This window comes from Vanellus vanellus (assembly GCF_965231255.1).
Source record: "Vanellus vanellus genome assembly, chromosome: 1".
In the NCBI taxonomy this organism is placed as follows: Eukaryota; Metazoa; Chordata; class Aves; order Charadriiformes; family Charadriidae; genus Vanellus; species Vanellus vanellus.
This window is the reverse complement of record NC_138905.1, coordinates 149,253,937-149,273,220: the sequence shown is the minus strand read 5'-3', so window position 1 is coordinate 149,273,220 and position 19,284 is coordinate 149,253,937. Positions and strand designations below refer to the sequence as shown.

Here is a 19,284-nt window from a genome sequence, read left to right as displayed (position 1 = left end):
AACTATTTTGGGGGTGGAAGAGTGGAAAGGCAAGGAAAGCAGAGGGGTAGATGCCTGCAGAACTGAGGGACACTCATTTTCCACAGCCAAAGTAAGAGCTGGTTTTGGCCTGGCAGCAAGCAGTGCAAGCCAGGCCTGTCCCACCAGCATTCTGCTTGCATTCTGAGGGGGCTTCCTTTATTCTTCCATGATGAGCACACCTTCTGGGACTGGGAATAACTGTATGTCAAAATAACTAGAAAAAACACAGTCTGGAAGTGTCTTAAATGGTCAGGAAAACGCAATCCAAACCCATCAACAGTGCACAGAGTTACGATACACATCCTCCCAGGAGCAATCAGAGACCATGCTTGAAAACATCCAGCATGGATTCAAGCAGGGTAAATAGTGCCTGGCCAACCTGTTTGCCTCCTGTGATGAGATGACCGGCTTTATAGAAAAGGGGAGAGGAGCGGATATGGTATACCTTGACCTAGCAAGGCCTTTGCCCCAACCTGCTCTAGTATCCTTATAGCCAGACTAGTGAGACATGAACTGGGTAGGCAGGTAGAAATTTGGCTAGAAATTTGCTGGGCTCAAAGCACGGTGGTCAGTGCCACAGCGTTCAGCTGGTGGCCAGTTGCTAGTGGCATCCCCCTGGGATGGAACCTGCAGCCAGTATTGCTTTGATTCTTTAGCAGCAATTCAGTACTAGGAACACAAAGCACTTCCAGCAAGTTCGCAGATGATACCAAATGGTGGGTCCTGGAGAGGCTGGAGAAATGGGCTGATGGTAACACCATGATGACCAATTAAAACAAAGTTAAAACCCTACACCTGGGACAGAATACCCCCATGCACCAGTATGGGCTAGGATGCAACTGTCTAGAAAGTAAGCTGTGCAAAAAGGGGAGCTAGGGGTCTTGGCGGACATCATGGGCCCTCACGGAGATGTAGACTAAAAGCACCCTGAGCTCCATTAGCAAAATTCTAGCCAGCAGGGAGGGGAGTGATCATTTCCTTCTCTTTTGTGCTTGTGAAACCGCACCTGGAGCACTGTATCCAGTTCAGGGCTCCCTGATACAAGAGGGACATTGACACGCTGGAGCAAGTCCAGCACAGACCACCAAGCTGGTCAAGGGCTGTAGCACAGGACAGGCAAGGAGAGGCTGAGGAAGCTGTTTCCTCTCAGCCTGGAGAAGAGTCAGCTTTGGGGTGACCACGCTGTCTGGGCTTTGACTGCACTGACAGGCTCTGCAGCCTCTTCTCCCTCTCTCCTGAGGGTCTGGCTGCCTGCATTGAAGGTCAGCTCTGATATTGCACTAGGACAAGCCTCATCTGCTCTCCACTCCCATGCACCTTCTGTCTGCTGGCTCAAGAGCTGCATTTGTGCTCACAACTTTGCCCCGAGTCCTCACCTGAGCTGCGCTGGAAGTCGGCCTGCACCTGACTTTGTAATCTACTGATCCTGACTTTGCCTGGCTGACTTTCCTTGCTGGCTTGCTCTTGAACCTGTCTTGTAACTACAGACTTGTCCGAGCAGGTCACCTCGACTTAGCAAGACCTTGCTTGCCATCACCACAGCCCACATGGTGCTGTGAACAGTCTGCATAGGAAGGCAGGCTGGGAGGTGTCTGCCTCATTGCCACCCTGGAGAAGTGGCTGACAGCATACGCTTGGAAACCTAGCTGATTCACTTGATTTTTAAATGCAGGCTATAGAAATCACCCAGAGGTAACAAATGCTGATCACTATTCAACTCTTATATCGACCCCGTTAGTCCTGCAGATTGACTCTGATCAACCACTTCTGCAGATGCCTCATGCCACTTGTTCCTGGGACCAGCACAGAGGGATGTCCCTGTCCCAGGGCTCACCAACCCACAGGCTTCATTAGCTGGACGGCACTTTGCTGACACTTCAGCTACAGCTGCTATGAAATTACTTGTGTTCAACATACATGTTTTAAAGCTACTTTCTCTTGTCTTACCTTGTACCAAGTTGCTTAGTAATACATCTGAAGCCAAGGTCTTAGCACTGGCAGTCTCCATACTAACCCCCCTGAGCCCAATGTCAGGTGAGGTCAATGTCACCTGTCAATGAAGTGACAGCCAACATCAGGTGAGGTAAGGGCCATTGTGCATTTAAATAGATTTAAACATGATCACCTTTGTATTTTCTACTTCCTGGCAGTTGATGTAGCAGAGTTTTCCGGTAGTCATATAATAAATACATGTCAAAAACATCCTGCCTTTTTGTTTCTTATTCAGAAAAAAGCCTCCAAAGCTTTGTCATTTGCCTTAGCAAAGATATAATTGGCTTTATATGTATCTTCACAAGGTCCTCCTTACAAACACACGGAGCTGGCTGCACACCTCACAGCAGATGTTCACTTCAGACATCCCTCCACATGGATGGGTGGCAACTTCACCCTCTCCCCATCCATGCCACCACAGTGTCCTGCGCTCTGTGTGCCAGGATTTGCCTCCCACAGCTACAGAGGGAATTTAGTCTCCAGCATCCACCATCTCCTGTCCTCTAGCCCAGGGACTGACACTGCCAGCATCCCTAGCCCAGGGCCAGAGCAAGGCAGTGGGGTGGGAGACGGGAGTGGGGAGGGCAGAAGTGTCGTGCTGTGGTGCAAAGGAAACCAACACACTAGGATACACAGCATAGCGTACCCTCTGCAAGACACATGAAGTCTTCATGCTAATCAGCACCAGAAAAGCCTCAGCTAAGGACTGTGTTGGGTTTGGGTTGCCATAGCTCAGCAAAGATGGAGACCAACTGGAGAACCTCAAAACCACAGCAACAAACATGATCAGAAGTGAAAAATTGTGACCTGAAGAGACTGAAGAACTGGGATGGCTGAGACAAGAAAAAACATGCTAAGGACAGGTATATGTGTCTACAACTATGTAATAGACAGCCAGGAAAGGGAAAGAAGTAAACAGGTTTGCCACATCCATGTGGACAGAGTAGAGCAAGTGCACATACATAAATGGAAAAATACATGTAGTTTCCCATTTTTGGCTTTCATTTTTAACCAACAATGAGTACAAGCATTTAAGTATTGATCTTCAGTATTTATCTTACAACAAGAACAACCTTTGCTGTACTTAGGTGAAGTCATGAACAAGACTTCCAAAATACTTGAGTATTTATCTAAATTAGAAGGGCTAAAGCCCAACTAGAACTCAGTCTGGCTACTGCCATAAAAGACAACAAAAAGTGTTTCTATAAATACATTAGCAACAAAAGGAGGGCTAAGGAGAATCTCCATCCTTTATTGGATGCGGGGAAAACATAGTGACAGGATGAGAAAAAGGCTGAGGCACTTAATGCCTTCTTTGTCTCAGTCTTTAATAGTAAGACCAGTTGTTCTCCAGGAACCCAGCCCCTCTGACCTGGAAGACAGGGATGAGGAGCAGAATGAGGCCCCCATAATCCAAGAGGAAAAGGTTAGTGACCTGCTACATCACTTAGACACACACAAGTCTATGGGCCCAGATAGGATCCACCCAAGGGTACTGAGGGACCTGGCAGAAGGTCAAGCCAGCTTCCATCATTTATCAGCAGTCCTGGCTAACCAGGGAGGTCCCAGTTTACTGGAATTTAGCAAATGTGACATCCATTTACAAGAAGGGCCAGAAGGAAGAACCGGGGAATTACAGGCCTGTCAGTCTGACCTCAGTTCCAGGAAAGGTAATGGAGCAGATTGTCTTGAGCGTGGCACGTACAGGACAACCAGGTGATCAGGCCCAGTCAGCATGGGTTTATGAAAGGCAGGTCCTGTTGACTATCTTGATCTCCTTCTATGACAAAGTAACCTGTGGATGTTGTCTACCTGCAATTTAGTCGCCATTTGGAGAGTAATGGTTTGTGAATCATCTTCAGCATTGTTTTGAATTTTCAATATCTTTTTATGTCACTCCTGTATGACATGTATCTATTTTGTTTTCTTTCTCGGCAGAGATACTTCCCTATGTTTCAGCTGTCCTTGAACTCACTTGTAATCGTGAACATGAAGAGCTCTGTGCATGGGGTGCTGTGATTTCCTGCAGGTGGTTCTCAATGTGAGGCATCAACAGTACAGGAAAAATTTACAGAACTGAATCTTTCAACACTATGACACAGGACAAATTCCCCGCCTTAAAATGTGAAAGAGCTGATGAAAGACCGAAACAGCATTTCACCCTCACAAAATTTACCGTGGGAGAGACCCATGTCTGGATGGATTAGCAGGGATGGGGAGGTCTGCCATCCAGTGGCTTTTTTCCTTACTGCTGAACAGCTACAGTGGCTTTGATCCCCACTGCCTGCTAATTTGGGTTTGTGCCTTCCCCTTTGTTCTCACTGCACAAGAGGGGACAGCAACAAGGACCTGGCATATTCTCTGCATATCCAAATTCTCAGTGGTTGCAGCTCTGTATCTTGTTATTGTTGCTGGGTCTTTGCCTGCAAAAACTTTATTACAGCCGACAGTCCAGTGTCCTGCTTACTGGTTGTCAGCACATTACTGCTCCCAACAACTGGAGGGGAGCAGTTGTTTTCAGACGAGGCTCGTCTTAGTTCCATACTGTTAGCAACAGGGTTTTAAATTAAATTAAAAGGTGTTTAGTTTTTAAAATTGTAATTGTGTTTGTGCAGTTGAGCAGAAACCCTGTTGTGTTTGAGTGGATGCACAAGAAGTTGTTGGGCGTTTCCTTTTCCTGTAATACCAGCGGCTTCTGGGAAGTGCCCTGAATCAGCTGCTCCAAAACACCACCAGCAGATAAAAAGCCCATTTGTCTCTAGGAAGTGCAGCGAGAAGGTGGGGAGACATCCTGCAGCAAACATGTCAGGTCTGTGATATCTGTCCAATATTCTTGTATTGCTAATATCTAATATTCTTGAAATAATTCACTGTACCAAAGTCTGTTTTCCATCAACTGCTGGGCTGGGGTTAGCATTGTTCCTCTCAGTTGCTGTTTGTGTGTTCTCCCTTCTGCGATGGTGTGTTGAGGCAACAGATAAACACAGACAAATGGCAAGTCAGATAAATTGTAATGGATGTAATCGAAGGATGTTTCTCTTTGATTTTTCCTGTTGATGGTAGCTATGGAAAAGCAAGCTGGAGCCAGCAAGTAGTGTAGGATTTCTTTTGACACTCATAGATTTGTTTTTTTTTATTTTGGAATAGAAAATCTGCCTTTTGGAGGTGCCTTTCTTCATTGGTTATGGGGCAGTCCAAGTCACAAGCTTAGACTAGACAGCTAAGTTTTAGGCAAGCTAAAATTAGGGAAGATGAATTGTGCACAAAGCACTAGTTCACCTCACAAGCTACACTGTGGCTTTAGGCTAGCGTGACCAAGAGTTAATCCTTTCCAGAGCATCCGATACCATGACTGCATCTGCTAACACAAATGGCTTGCACCTGCACTGAAAGGATGCCACGGGTTTCAGTCATGGATCTGAAAACATTTTAACAGTATGTGTCCGCGCTGGTCTGACATTTCATTGTAAATACTGCTCTTTAGGCTGTTTGGAACGTTATGGGAATATACTGAATGTTGACACGACTGGAGCTTCGGAAGCAACCGCAAAACCGGAAGGTCTGAGCTATGCAGGTAGGCACTAATTCAGTTGTTCATCTCCCCTTACATCCACGCACAAGCTCACACTGATTATGGATCCCAGTCTCTGGCTGTCAGTCATTGCCAAGCAAGCAGATTTTTCCACAACCAATAAAGATTCTACTTGGGTATGTAAGTTTATGTTGGGAATGGAGTTGCCTTTGAGATGGTCTGAGAAATATTCAAGACTGTCACAAACAAAATGCAAGGTCTGCTGGGTGCATCCAACCCCTGCTATCGAGCCTGCTTTTCTCATTCCCTTAAGAGGGTTTCCCTCACGACCTAAGTTTCTGAACATTTCCCCATTATAGTCCTAAATAAAAAGAAACTAAATCTGGGACTAATCCACCTTAGATTTAAAACAAACTGCCCGCCTTGTAGTCTGCACACTAGAGAACTGCCCTCTGTATTAGAAAAAAAGTCTTTTATATCATCTGTGTATTGATTTCTAGGGCACTTGCCCTTTAGCAAAATTGGTCAATTCTATCATTGCTTCTCCCAAAGTACATTAAGAAGGATTCAAAATGTCATCTCAGTCATAATGACTGTTAGAACAACTTGTTTCTGATTTTAAAAACAAAAGGAAAAGTCATGCATGTTGTGCTGTAGGAGTTCCTGCCTCGGAGACAATTGCAAGAAAAGATTTGAGGAACATGGAGAAATACCGAGCCAAAATTATAAAAGTTGGCAACAGCAAGTGTATTGATCCAGCTGTGATTGCTGGTATTATCTCTCGAGAGTCGCACGCTGGAACAGTGCTGGAGGGCGGCTGGGGTGACCACGGAAATGGATTTGGTTTAATGCAGGTACAGTTAACCTTCTTAAAAACACAAACCTCATCCTTCTTTTGAAGCAGAAAGTCAGAAGAGCAGCAGGGGACCCATTGAAAGGCACCCCCCTAAAACTTTTCTGCCAAGTCTTTGGCCAGAATAAAGCTGATGCTGACCCAGCTGTCAGCTCCCGGCACCAAGGAAGGACCCTGCTGAGTGTCAGGGCACAAGCAGACTGCTTTTGCACCGTGAAACCGCTGCTTGCTTCCCAGCACTCTCTTGGGAATTAAGATATTAATTGTTCTTATTTCATACTTTAGATAATAAATCTTGTTTTAAAAAGCTTTTTTCTTTTTTTAACTGAGCACAGAGGCCTGTAGGCTGCAGCAACATACAGTCAGGTTAATTACCCTATATGCACCACAGGGGCCTGGCTAGTGGGGAATCTTGCTTCATTATTCATGCCTACATTCACGCCTCACTGGTTTGCCAAGTTGCATGCTTATCCGCACAATCCCTAAACATTTGCTGCACGCATTGGGATCCGCTTCTGTAACAGCTCCAGCCCCCTCAGATTTGTGCTTTACTAACCTATGGATAAGAGATGGAGAAAGGAGAAGGAGAAAAGAGAAGGAGAAAAGAGAAGAAGAAAGGAGAAGGAGAAAAGAGAAGAAGAAAGGAGAAGGAGAACAGGGGCAGAGATCCAGGGGAGATCCCTAGAGGAAACAGGGTTTCTGACCCTTGACACAGGTGGGGAGGAGAGGAGAAGTCTCCTTGCAGCTGGAAAAGCTTAAGGAACAGTAAGCCAGCTTTCTGCACCCTGACACCTTTACAGCAGCAGGTGAGTTGGTTTAAGGCTCTGAGAGACAAGGAGGTGGGGCAGGCAGGTATTCCCCTTCAGTGCCCTGATCGTCTGCTATTCACGCATCTGCTTGCTTTTGCCCTGTACAATTACAAAAGAGGTAAATCATGAGATTAGAGATCAAAAATGAATACAAGCAGCCTGTAAGCAATGAAGAGCTCTGGATAAATAGTGGCATTTTTGGTGTGCTGATATTGCTGTCTCACCTTCAGGTTGACAAACGGTACCATAACATTGTCGGGTCATGGGACAGTGAAGAGCACTTGGCACAAGGCACAGAGATTTTACGGGAGATGATAACGGCAATCCAGAAGAAATTCCCAACTTGGACAAAGGAACAGCAGCTCAAAGGTAGAGTTTTGCCAGCTTTAAAACACTTCATACATATAAAAGTCAAGCGTGGTAACGCTGTAAAACCAAGCACTGCAGAAAAATAAACACATCCCAGTCCCCCTGTTTGTTTTATTGAGGTGTGGAATAATATTCCTTAGTGCTCACTAAACGAAATAGAGGAATACGATTTGGTTAGCTTTCTAGCAGGCTTTTGGAAAAGCTGGCAAATATCATGACATTTTTCACTTGAAAGGAGCAAGGGTGGGTTTTTCCGTCTCCTCTTCCCATTTCACTTGTTTTGTGTTTCCATACTCACCTACAAAAAAGCTACTATCCTGGGAACTCTGAAGAAGGAACATGTTAATTCTGAAAATGTATGGTCCTCTGGAGGAAATATGGTTATATTCTTGATGGTTATATTCTCTGATTACAGCTGAAGCAGTCATTATGGTTGGGTCCCTTTATTCCAAATATAAGACAAATATGTCTGAGGTTATTAATGCAGGCAGGAACGAAAGAATATGCACAAAAGGAAACAGTCATACAGCTGAAGATGTTATGTTAGCAAAATAGAGCAAGGGGACAATGATCAGCAAGTCTGGATGCAAAGGAGGAAAATCTGATTTCTTCACAAAGTCAGAACACAAAAGGAGCACCTCGGTGACAAAAATAGCTGGAAATCGTAATACTGTTGCAAACAATACTGGTGAAAAGAGAGCTACAAACTAAAGCAATGCATGTAAGCTGTGGGGTTTGTTTGTTTGCTTATTTATGCACAAAGTATCATCTCTGTTTATGAGTTTCTTTCACTTTCATTTCAGGTGGGATCTCAGCCTATAATGCGGGACCTAAAAATGTCCAGACCTACAACAGAATGGATATTGGCACAACACACAATGATTACGCCAATGATGTGGTTGCAAGAGCCAAGTTTTATAAGAGAAATGGATACTGAGATATTCAGGTAATGATTGAGTGTGTATGGATAAGAATTAAGGGGAAGGCCAATAAGGCAGACATCGTGATGGGAGTTTGTTATAGACCTCCCAATCAGGATGTAGAAGCCGATGAAGTATTCTATAAGCAGCTGGCAGAGGTCTCACGATCATCTGCCCTTGTTCTTGTTGGGGACTTCAACTTCCCAGACGTCTGCTGGAAATACTACACAGCAGAGAGGGAACAGTCATGTAGGTTCCTGGAGTGTGTGGAAGACAACTTCCTAACACAGCTGGTGAAGGAACCAACTAAGGGAAGTGCCCTACTGGACCTACTGTTTGTTAACAGAGAAGGTCTTGTGGGGGATGTAAAGGTTGGAGGTCGCCTTGGGCACAGTGATCACGAAATGATAGAGTTTTCAATTCTTGATCAAGTAAGGCAGGGAGACAGCAGAACTGCCACCTTGGATTTCCGAAGGGCAGACTTTAGCCTGTTTAGGAGCATGGTTGAGAGTGTCCCTTGGGAGGCAGTTTTGAAGACCAAAGGTGCCCAGGAAGGCTGGGCATACTTCAAGCAGGTGCTCTTAAAAGCGCAGGAGAAGGCCATCCCATTGTCTCAAAAAATGAGCAGACGGGGAAGACGACCAGCCTGGCTAAATAGAGAACTTTGGCTGGACCTCGGGAAAAAAAGGGAAGTTTACATTCTCTGGAAAAGGGGGTTGGCAACTTATGAGGACTATCAAGATATAACAAAGCTATGTAGGGGGAAAATGAGAAGGGCCAAAGCTCAATCAGAACTCAACTTGGCCACTGCAGTTAAAGACAATAAGAAGAGATTCTTCCAGTATATCAATAGAAAAAGGAAGACTAGGGAAAATGTAGGCCCACTGGTGAATGAGACAGGTGCCCTAGTGGTGGAAGACACAGAGAAGGCAGAGTTACTGAATGCCGCCTTTTCTTCGGTCTTCACTGCTAAAGCTGTCCCTCATGAATCCCATACTCTGAAGGCAAAGGGGAAGGTCTGGAGAGAGGAAGATTTTCCCTCAGTTGAGGAGGACCGTATCAGAGACCACTTGGCCAAGCTGGACATTCACAAGTCCATGGGCCCTGATGGCATGCATCCACGAGTGCTGAGAGAGCTGGTGGATGTTATTGCTAGACCACTCTCCATCGTCTTTGAACGGTCATGGAGAACAGGAGAGGTGCCTGAGGACTGGAGGAAGGCTGACATCACTCCAATCTTCAAAAAAGGCAAGAAGGAGGACCCAGGGAACTACAGACCAGTTAGTCTCACCTCTGTCCCTGGGAAGGTAATGGAGCGACTCATTCTGGGTGTCCTCTCCAAACATATTGAGGAACAGGAAGTTATTGGAAGTGGTCAACATGGATTTACCAAGGGTAAATCATGCTTGACCAATCTGATAGCTTTCTATGATGTTATAAGTGGTTGGCTGGATGAGGGGAGAGTCGTGGATGTCATCTACCTTGACTTTAGCAAGGCTTTTGACACTGTCTCCCATGACATCCTCATTAGGAAGCTGAGGAAGTATGGGCTAGATGAGGTGACAGCGAGGTGGATTGAGAGTTGGCTGCGGGACAGAACTCAGAGGGTTGTGATCAGCGGCACAGAGTCTAGTTGGAGGCCTGTAAGCAGTGGTGTCCCCCAGGGGTCAATACTTGGTCCAATTTTGTTTAATATTTTCATTAATGACCTGGATAAGGGGACAGAGTGTATCCTCAGCAAGTTTGCTGATGATACCAAACTGGGTGGGGTGGCTGACACCCCAGAGGGCCGTGCTGCCATCCCGCGTGACCTGGACAGGCTGGAGAGCTGGGCAGAGAAGAACCTAATGAGGTTCAACAAAAGCAAGTGCAAGGTCCTGCACCTGGGGAGGAAGAATTCTAGGCACCAGTACAGGTTAGGGGCGGACCTGCTGGGAAGTAGCTCTGAGGAGAAGGATCTGGGGGTCCTAGTAGACAGTAAATTATCCATGAGCAAGCAATGTGCCCTTGTTGCCAAAAAGGCCAATGGAATCCTGGGCTGCATAGGGAAGAGTGTGGCCAGTAGGCCGAAGGAGGTCATTCTCCCCCTCTACTCTGCACTGGTGAGGCCACAACTGGAATACTGTGTCCAGTTTTGGGCTCCCCAGTTCAAGAGGGACAGGGAACTGCTGGAGCGAGTCCAGCGAAGGGCAACTAAGATGATTAAGGGCTTGGAGCATCTGCCTTATGAGGAAAGGCTGAGAGAGCTGGGACTCTTTAGTCTGGAGAAGAGAAGGCTGAGGGGAGACCTTATTATGGCGTACAAGTATCTAAAGGGTGGGTTGGAGGAGGATGGAGCCAGGCTCTTTTCAATGGTTCCCAGTGACAGGATGAGGGGTAATGGGCACAAGTTAGAACATAGGAAGTTCCGTTCAAATACACGGAAAAACTTCTTTACAGTGAGGGTGACAGAGCACTGGAACAGGCTGCCCAGGGAGGTTGTGGAGTCCCCTTCTCTGGAGATTTTCAAGACCCGCCTGGATGCAGTCCTGAGTAATGTGCTCTAGACAATCCTGCTTTAGCAGGGGAGTTGGACTAGATGACCTCTAGAGGTCCCTTCCAACTCTGAAAATTCTGTGATTCTGTGATTAGATTTGGGTTACTGATTGCATACTTTGCTTCTAATTAAAAAAACCCTGGATTTCTTACCCAGAATCAGTAAGAATGGGGGAGGGCAATGAAGCCAGAAACAAGTGCAAGCTTTCAAGGATTTTTTTTTCACCTAGGCTAAAAGTCACTTTAAATGACAGCACTGCTAATAATCCAAACTGTAACCTATCTTTTGCCATTTATTTTTTATCTCACTTCATGAGAATATTCAAGATGAGTTTTCATCTGTGCTTCTGTGCTTGCAGTTTCTCAAGCAGCAGATTAATGCTACAAGAAAGTTATCACTGCCTAACAAGATTTTATCTGCCTTAGATTTTATCTGTCAATACACGTGTCTAATAGCAGTACAAAATTGGTTGTTAACAATTTGCAATTTTGGAACTGAATATTTGCAATACATATTGTATATGTTTAATCTACCAGAAGAGTATATCACAGTGTATCATATCCTTTCAGAATAATTGCTCTTAACTTCGGTGATGTGACCCCAAAGTCGTGGTTTCTCGTGACAGAAGGGAAAATACTAAGCTATCCTTAACTTTTTTTGCCCTTTATACTACTTCATTTTAGTCTTTACAGCTGCAAACAATCTGTAAAACTCAAGCTGCTGTAATGAATGCTTCTATTGAAGCTACATACTAGTTTCAATGCAGGGCATGGAGTAAGAACATGTACATTATGTTTTTAAAATGGCACATAGTTTATAAAATCTGATGCAAGTTCATGCACAATAAACAGATCCTTTTAATCAGTCATATAGTAAAGCTTTTGGGGAGATTTAGCGTCAGAGTTGTTGGGTTCATTCAGCCATTTCAAGACACAAGAGGGGAAAGTAAGTGTTTTAGAGTGGTTAAAAAAAACGCTCAAGCATATCACTAGGGGCTAAAGTAGAAATAACAAAGAGCATGTAGGGGTGTTTGTCTGTTTGTTTGTTTTAAATATGGTGCATTTTTTATAGCTAGTATTTTGTACCTGTGATTAAAAAAGATCCTGATGCTATTAATAGAATTGATGTACTCGCACTACAGTATTAATTACCAAATCTGAAACAGTAAGCGAACCTGCAACAGAGCAATAGCATAGAAATATAAATTTATTCTTAAAACAGTACGTTTCCACATTGCTACCACATATTACACCAAAGATTTGTTTTAATATACTTTAAATGCTACGGCAGGTAGACACAGCAAATGGTTCCTACCCAAGAAGCAAGGTCAGTGTGAGCCAGCTGCATGCCCAAGCAGCAAAGGCAGCTAAGGGTACCCTGGGCTGCATGAAGAGAAGCACAGCTTGACCAAGGGAAGGGATTACACAGACTTGTTAGACTGCAGAATAGTGTCCAGTTTTGGGCCCCCCAACACAGGAAAGACCAATGAAGTAGAGAGAGGTCAGTGGAGAGCCACCAAGGTTGTTGGGGCCAGAGCACTTGCCCCGTGAGAAGGAGCAGCTTCAGGCAGATCTAACAGCAGCCCCACAGCACTTACCTGTGAGGGATAATTGAGGAGATGGAGCCAGGCTGGTTCCTTGCGGTAGCACAAGGTGGGAAGAGAAGCGACAACAGGCGTAAGCTGAAAGAAGAGAGGTTCAGACTGGATACAAGACTATTCTGCATATAACCTTTTCCCTGTGAGGACAGCCAGGCTGCAGAGCAGGCTGCCCAGAAAGGCTGAGCTGTCCCTAGCCTCAGAGGTTTTCAAGACCTGACTGGACAAAGTTCTGAGCAACCTGGTCTGACCTCAGTGCCGGCCCTGCGTTGAGCAGGAGGTTGGACTAGAGACCTGCGAGGTACCTTCCAACTGGACTTTTACTATCATCTTAAGTCAACCTGTTTGTTCCCTGCACAAAAAGGCACTATCTCTTACCTGTGCTTCATGAAGATTTACATGAAGCATTTACAATGCTCCATTAATGAAAGGATGTGGACACACACAATGTTTGTGCACCCTGTTGGCTCAGGTTTTAGACCTGAGAGCAAATCTTCAGAGAATGTATGCTTATACAGAGAAGGTCTGGGATAGCAGATTGACTATATGACAGTTGTGACCTTGGAGGAAATACCATTTCAGAAACCCCTCAAAACTTACACATGTATTAAAAGTTGTAAGAAAACACAATTTTTCACAAAAACTGCCAGCTTGTCACTTAAAGACAGCTGTAAACATCTCTCATAGCTAAATCTTACCCATAAATAACAGGGTACTCTAAAGCATTTTCCATTCTCTGTACTGGGGAAGCAGTTAGTAGCTCTGCTCTAACTTAGGCAGTTTATCACACATTTTTAAGTTGTGCTCAGCACTAATCAAGCTTGTTTATTAACACAGTCTTTCCAGTTTACATTGCAGTACTTTTGAAGGTTTTAGCATCTACATAGTGCAATGAATAGAAGATCCATCTTCATACACAAACAGTATATGACAGAACTGACAGCGTTCCTGCTGTTGGAGGTTCACCAGGCTCTAGTGCCATGGACACAAATCCCGATCGTGCTTAGTAAGGCTGAGCAATTCCTGGCTTTGATGCCCTGGGCCACTAATCCCAGTACAATGTTTATGTTTGCTATCCCTCAGCAACAAGACCCCTTTGCCTAATTTCCTTGACCCTAGTACTTGTGCCATCTCTTTTAACCATGACCTGTACTTTGGATGCACTACATGTCCTTCAAAAGGGCTGGAATTTCAGCTTTACTAAGAAACTCCCTGTGAGAATATGGTCAACACCACACAGTTATAAGCCACTGCAGTGCAAGATGGTATGCAGATGCTAGAAGGAAGGTGGGTGGACAGAAAAGCAACATTAATTTAGCTGCTTCTTTTTCCTTGTCATTCTGTACATTTCAAACTGACACTGGTGTTTTCTGTGTCCATCTAACTACAGCCTGTAGCTTGTTGAGAAATTGAGAGTTTTCAGCTCAGTTTTGTGTTTCTGCCTTCAGCCTGCTGGTAGGAGCCGTTACATTCTTCAATGCCACTTCAATACCACTTTCCTTCTTCTGCACCTTGTGTATACAGCTTTCATGTCCCTCTACTGATTTGTCTATTCCTTTGAACTCCTACTGGTGTTTACTCTTCTCTGGAAGCACGCAGAAAGGATAAACACTCATTTTCAGCGACTGCATCCCTCTGATCTTCTCACAACATACAGTCATTAAGATTAACTCCTCTACAGTTTGTCTAGTGCGGGAGAGGCTCACAGTATGGTTAACTATGGAGTTTATGCTCACTGGAATGAAAACTACTTTATCATTTGATACAGCAGCAGCTTCTGAACTTCAGCCACAACTCTTAAAACTGTAAATAAAAATATGCACACAGTACTATTCAAGATCCTTCAGTAGAAGGTGTTATAAGCTTGCCAGCCCATAATTACTAACTTGCAAAGAGGTATGGTTCAGGGTCCTAACATTTCTAAAGTTTGCAATTTTATAACAGGAAAAGCATCAACTTTCACACAGACTGCAGCTCTTAGGCCATTACTATTAAACATTGAGGATTAAGAAATACATATGAAGTGAGATAACATGTTTCCTGAAAGACTAATTATATAGCCTACTAAGATGTTATTCACCCCTCCTGTTACTCCCAAATGGGGAGTTCAGGTACTTTTTAAGCTACAGAGGAGGCCAGATGATAGACTGTTTGCTAAGGAACAAGTGTGAGATCTGGATGACCAAGGTAAATCATCCCCAAATGCCTGACTCAATCAAATTACACCCTTGGCAGACAGCCAGTTGATTCTCATGTAACTGGTAAACAGAGGGCTTTTAATTTCCAGTTCCTTCACACAGTAAAGGTGAAGTCATGCACCACCATTGTAAGCCATTACTGTTAGCTGGGAAATGTCATGACCATCATCAGGTAGATCTATTTTACCTACTTCTCTGCTTATCTGACTTTGTTGATAAAGTTCTCTAATAGCTAGCCATGAACTGCAGTAATCTAGCCACAAAATTAAAACACAAGGACAGAAAGCCTATCATTCATTTAATATTTCAGGCAAACATTACCAACACTGAATTTTATATCTGTACACATGTAATCCTTCTTTAAACATCAGTGTCACCTCTGCCTCTCATACCAGACAGGGTAAGAATTAAACTTACATTTCACACACAAACTCTTCACTCAGGAGTCAAATTATTTATTTTATAAAATATAAAACCAATCAGCACACCTTATGATTTAATTTCTTTCTGCTCCACAGGTTTCAGATGCCGTTTAATGACAAGCTCTCCCTTGCTGCTAAGAAAGGTGTCCGACATTTCTTCTTCTGTTGGCAACCCATAAGGTAGCTTCAGTGGCTGTATTCTACAGGCAAAAGAGTTTGCTTAGTGAAGCCCTATGACCAGAATAGAGTTAAGTGTTCCAAATTAAACAAATAGTTCACAAACCTTATCAAATGTTTAACAACTTTCAGTTTGGAATTCACAGAAGGGATATTTTTGTGCAGTCTTGGCTGATGCGCCTATAAAAAGATAGAATTGGTATTACAAATGCATTGCCAAACCCCAAATCTCTGTTCACTGAACTTTTCACACTATCATTAAAAATATAAACCATATTTGCAAACATAAGATTTAGAAAAATATGATTTGCACCAAGAACATACATAAAAACACAAAATCAAAACTTGGTCAAACTCTTGATTCCAGTAAAAGGACAATTTCAGCTTTATTCCCATTACATTATCAATATGTCCCAATTTCTTCCAGCTGTTGAAAATACTATGGATGTAAATACAGTAGTTTAGAGGTAAGACTGCTTGCTTCAGATCTTAAATTGATCAACCAAACATTGTTTCTATAACATAACACTGACAAGACAAATTTTTGCACAATGTGCAGTTGGCCTAAAAAATTTGGACAAATGCATCTTTCACACAAACTCTTTAAGAGTCTCTTTGAAAATGTATCATCCCTTTTGGATTTGGAATCCTTTTCATTAATAACTGAGTCTTATTTGCCTACCAGCAATATCTGAATAATATGACCCACAGAGAAAACTGAACTCAGTGAATTTACAAATCTATTTTCATTATTTTAGCAGAATTCTCAAGGTAAGGTTCTCCTCAGGCATGCAGAACAATACCATACAGCGATATTCGGAATTCCCACTAAATGAGTGTTTGCCTTTAGTGTTCCTCTCAGCTCTTAAACGTACATCGATTTCTCAATTACATTTATAGCAGCTGTAAAGCAATCTGAGTTTTGAGACTGCAAAATCAAGGTCCTTAAAAAAAGCCACCACCTTAATTCTACCCTATGTTTCTACATTTCTGATGCACACAATAAAAACAAAGAACAGCAATCATACTTTATCCAGTCCAAGATCATGTATTATCTTCTTTTCCCAATATGGGCGACCAATTACACTTTTTATTCTAGTAACAACGTGAATTTTGTGAGGCTGCTCAGGGTCACCTCCATACTTTTCATGATCTCCAGGTCGTGGCTGAAATACCTAGAATAACAAGTTCACAAAAACAGAAGTTTTCTTCCTAAATATCAGAATTATTATTATAGCTAGCAAAATAACTCTCTAAAACATACTTCAACTTTGATAAAAATTCTAACATATTAAACTACCTTTCTTTTCAGAAGGTCAAAGCACCAACAAGTGACCTCAAATTTAGCTTTTACAACATTAAGTCAAACTGATTTTTATAATGGTTTTCACTCTTGAGTTTGGCCATACAACTGCATAGAAATACACGGACAATACTATACCGGCACAGCACTTAATTCACATACATCTCATTGAAGAACCTCTGCTTAGCCTTTGAACGCTAAGTTTTTCCACAGGCTTTAAGAATGATTTTAAGGAAGAGTCAAATGACACTAGATGGTATCTTGCCAAAACATAAGCTAAAAAGGTAAATGTAAAAATGTACAATGTAAGTCAAACTTCCCATCTCTTTGGTTTTAGTTATTTATTGAATAGAATATTTCAGTGGAAGGGACGTACAACGATCATGTAGTCCAACTGCCTGACCAATTGAGGGCTGACCAAAAGTTAAGCATGTTGTTACGAGCATTATCCAAATGTTTCTTAACACTGACAGGCTTGAGGCATCAACCACCTCTTTAGGAAGCCTGTTCCAGTGTTTAACCACTCTCTTGGTAAAGAAATGCTCCTAATGTCCAGTCTAAACCTCCCCTGGCACAATCTTGAACCATTCCCACACGTCCTGTCACTGGATCCCAGGGAGAAGAGCTCAGCACCTCCCTCTCCACTTCCCCTCCTCAGGGAAGTGGAGGCTGAAAAGAGCAATGAGGTCACCCCTCAGCCTCCTCCTCTCCAAACTAGACAAGCCCAACATCCTTAGCCGCTCCTCAGAGGACATGCCTTCCAGCCCTTTCATCAGTTTTGTTGCCCTCCTCTGGATGCACTCAAGGACCCTTAACATCCTTCTTAAATTGTGGGGCCCAGAACCACACGCAATACTCAAGCTAAGAGCCACACCAATGCTGAATACAGCGGGCTCTTTTGACTGGCTAGTTATGGTGTGTTTGATGCACTCCAGGATGTGGTTTGCCCTCTTGGCTGCCAGGGCACACTGCCGACTCCTGTTGAGCCTGCTGCCGACCAGCACCCTCAGATACCTTTCTGCAGGGCTGCTCTCCAGCCACTCCTCTCCCAGTTTATACTTGTTTCCAGTAGTAAGACCAGTCTTCAGGAATCCCAGACCCCTGAGACCAGGTGAAAAGGCTGAAGCAAGCAGGATTCAGGATCAGGTTAAAGAATACATAAAGCAAACTGGGCATATCTATTGAGCCAGCTGTCAACCAGCACCCCCAGACCACCTTCTGCAGGGCTGCTCTCCAGCCACTCCTCTCCCAGTTTATACTTGTGCCTAGCATTACTCTGTCCTAGGTGCAGAATTGGGCATTTTTTCTTGTTAAGTTTCATGCCACTGATGATTGCCCAATGCTCTGATCTATTTAGATCCCTCTGCAAAGCCTCCAGCTCCTCTAGAGATTTGACAGCACTTCCCAGTTTGGTATCATCAGCAAACTTGTTAACGGCGCATTCAACTCCTCCATCCAGATCACTAATAAAGATATTAAACAGAACTGGCCCTGGGACTAAGCCCTGAGGAACACTGCTGGTGACCGGTCACCAGTCAGATGTAGTCCCATTCACTACAATCCTTTGTGCCCTGCCCTTCAGCCAGCTCTTCACGCAGCACACCGTGAACCTGCTCACCTCACAGTCTCTAGAAACATGTCATACCACAGAAAGCACAGAATTAAGTAGGCTAATACCGATTTTTCAGTTCCTCAGCTACTGAAGCACGTACCGAGTCTGGAATTCTCGACCTGGTAAAGAGACAACGAACCCACACTGTGGACGCCATCCCCTCCATCCTCTTTCCCAGCATCTGCAAAAGAGAGCAGGGCATAACTTGTCGGGACTTTCCTTACAGCTCTTCAGACTTGCAAAGACATTACCCAGCCATCCAAACTCGGACCGCCTGAGCACACATCCCGCGTTTAGAACAGAAGGTGCTGACACAGGGCTCCCCGGCCTTCCCAACGGCCGCGTTCTCCTCTCAGGAGAGACACCGGCCGGGACTCGTGGCGGTGGCGCCCCGAGGGGGCGAAGCTCACAGCAACGCGAAGCCTGGCCCCTAGCAACCCCCCCGCGCTCTCCTTCCCCCTCTCAGCGGCGGCTGCGGGGCGCCGACAGGACCGTTCCCCGCCGCCCCTCGCCGCTTCACGGGGGAGGCCTCCCCCGCCGCTGCAGACGGGTCGCACACAACCAGAGGCCGCGTCGCGCCCGAACCAAGCCACAGCCACAGCCACAGCCACAGCCACAGCCACAGCCACAGCCACAGCCACAGCCACAGCCACAGCCACAGCCACAGCCACAGCCACAGCCACAGCCACAGCCACAGCCACCACCTTCCAAGCGGTTGAGTGCGCCAGGGCGGTCGGGCCCGCAGCGGCCGCCATCTTGCAGTGCGCAGCCTTCCGGCCGGGCACCACCGCCACGGCACTTCAGTTCCGCGCCGGCGGAAGGACAAGGGTGAGGCACAACCCCTTTCCCCACTCCTCCTCCGCTTGGGTTTCTATTCTGCGCGGGTGCATGCGTAGCTTCTCACTTCCCGCAGGTGCCGGTGCCGGTACCGGTCCCCACCGTC

General features: G+C 44.8%; 2 protein-coding genes across 2 annotated transcripts; one reads left to right on the top strand and one right to left on the bottom strand.

The window, feature by feature from the left end:
- The first annotated feature begins 4,797 nt into the window (after positions 1–4,797).
- On the top strand, positions 4,798–15,526 carry LOC309686362 (lysozyme g-like). The gene is made up of 6 exons (XM_082499012.1): positions 4,798–4,822; positions 5,498–5,587; positions 6,203–6,399; positions 7,438–7,576; positions 8,380–8,522; positions 15,346–15,526. The coding sequence occupies exons 1-5, from the start codon at positions 4,816–4,818 to the stop codon at positions 8,511–8,513; spliced, it is 567 nt and encodes a 188-aa protein (XP_082355138.1). The 5' UTR covers positions 4,798–4,815; the 3' UTR covers positions 8,514–8,522; positions 15,346–15,526.
- MRPL30 (mitochondrial ribosomal protein L30) lies at positions 15,113–19,139 on the bottom strand. The gene is made up of 5 exons (XM_082499025.1): positions 19,046–19,139; positions 18,442–18,522; positions 16,455–16,601; positions 15,533–15,606; positions 15,113–15,449 (listed from the first exon to the last, which is right to left on the bottom strand). Exons 1-5 carry the CDS (start codon positions 19,094–19,096, stop codon positions 15,317–15,319), a joined length of 486 nt encoding a protein of 161 aa, XP_082355151.1. The 5' UTR covers positions 19,097–19,139; the 3' UTR covers positions 15,113–15,316.
- Positions 19,140–19,284: the final 145 nt, after the last annotated feature.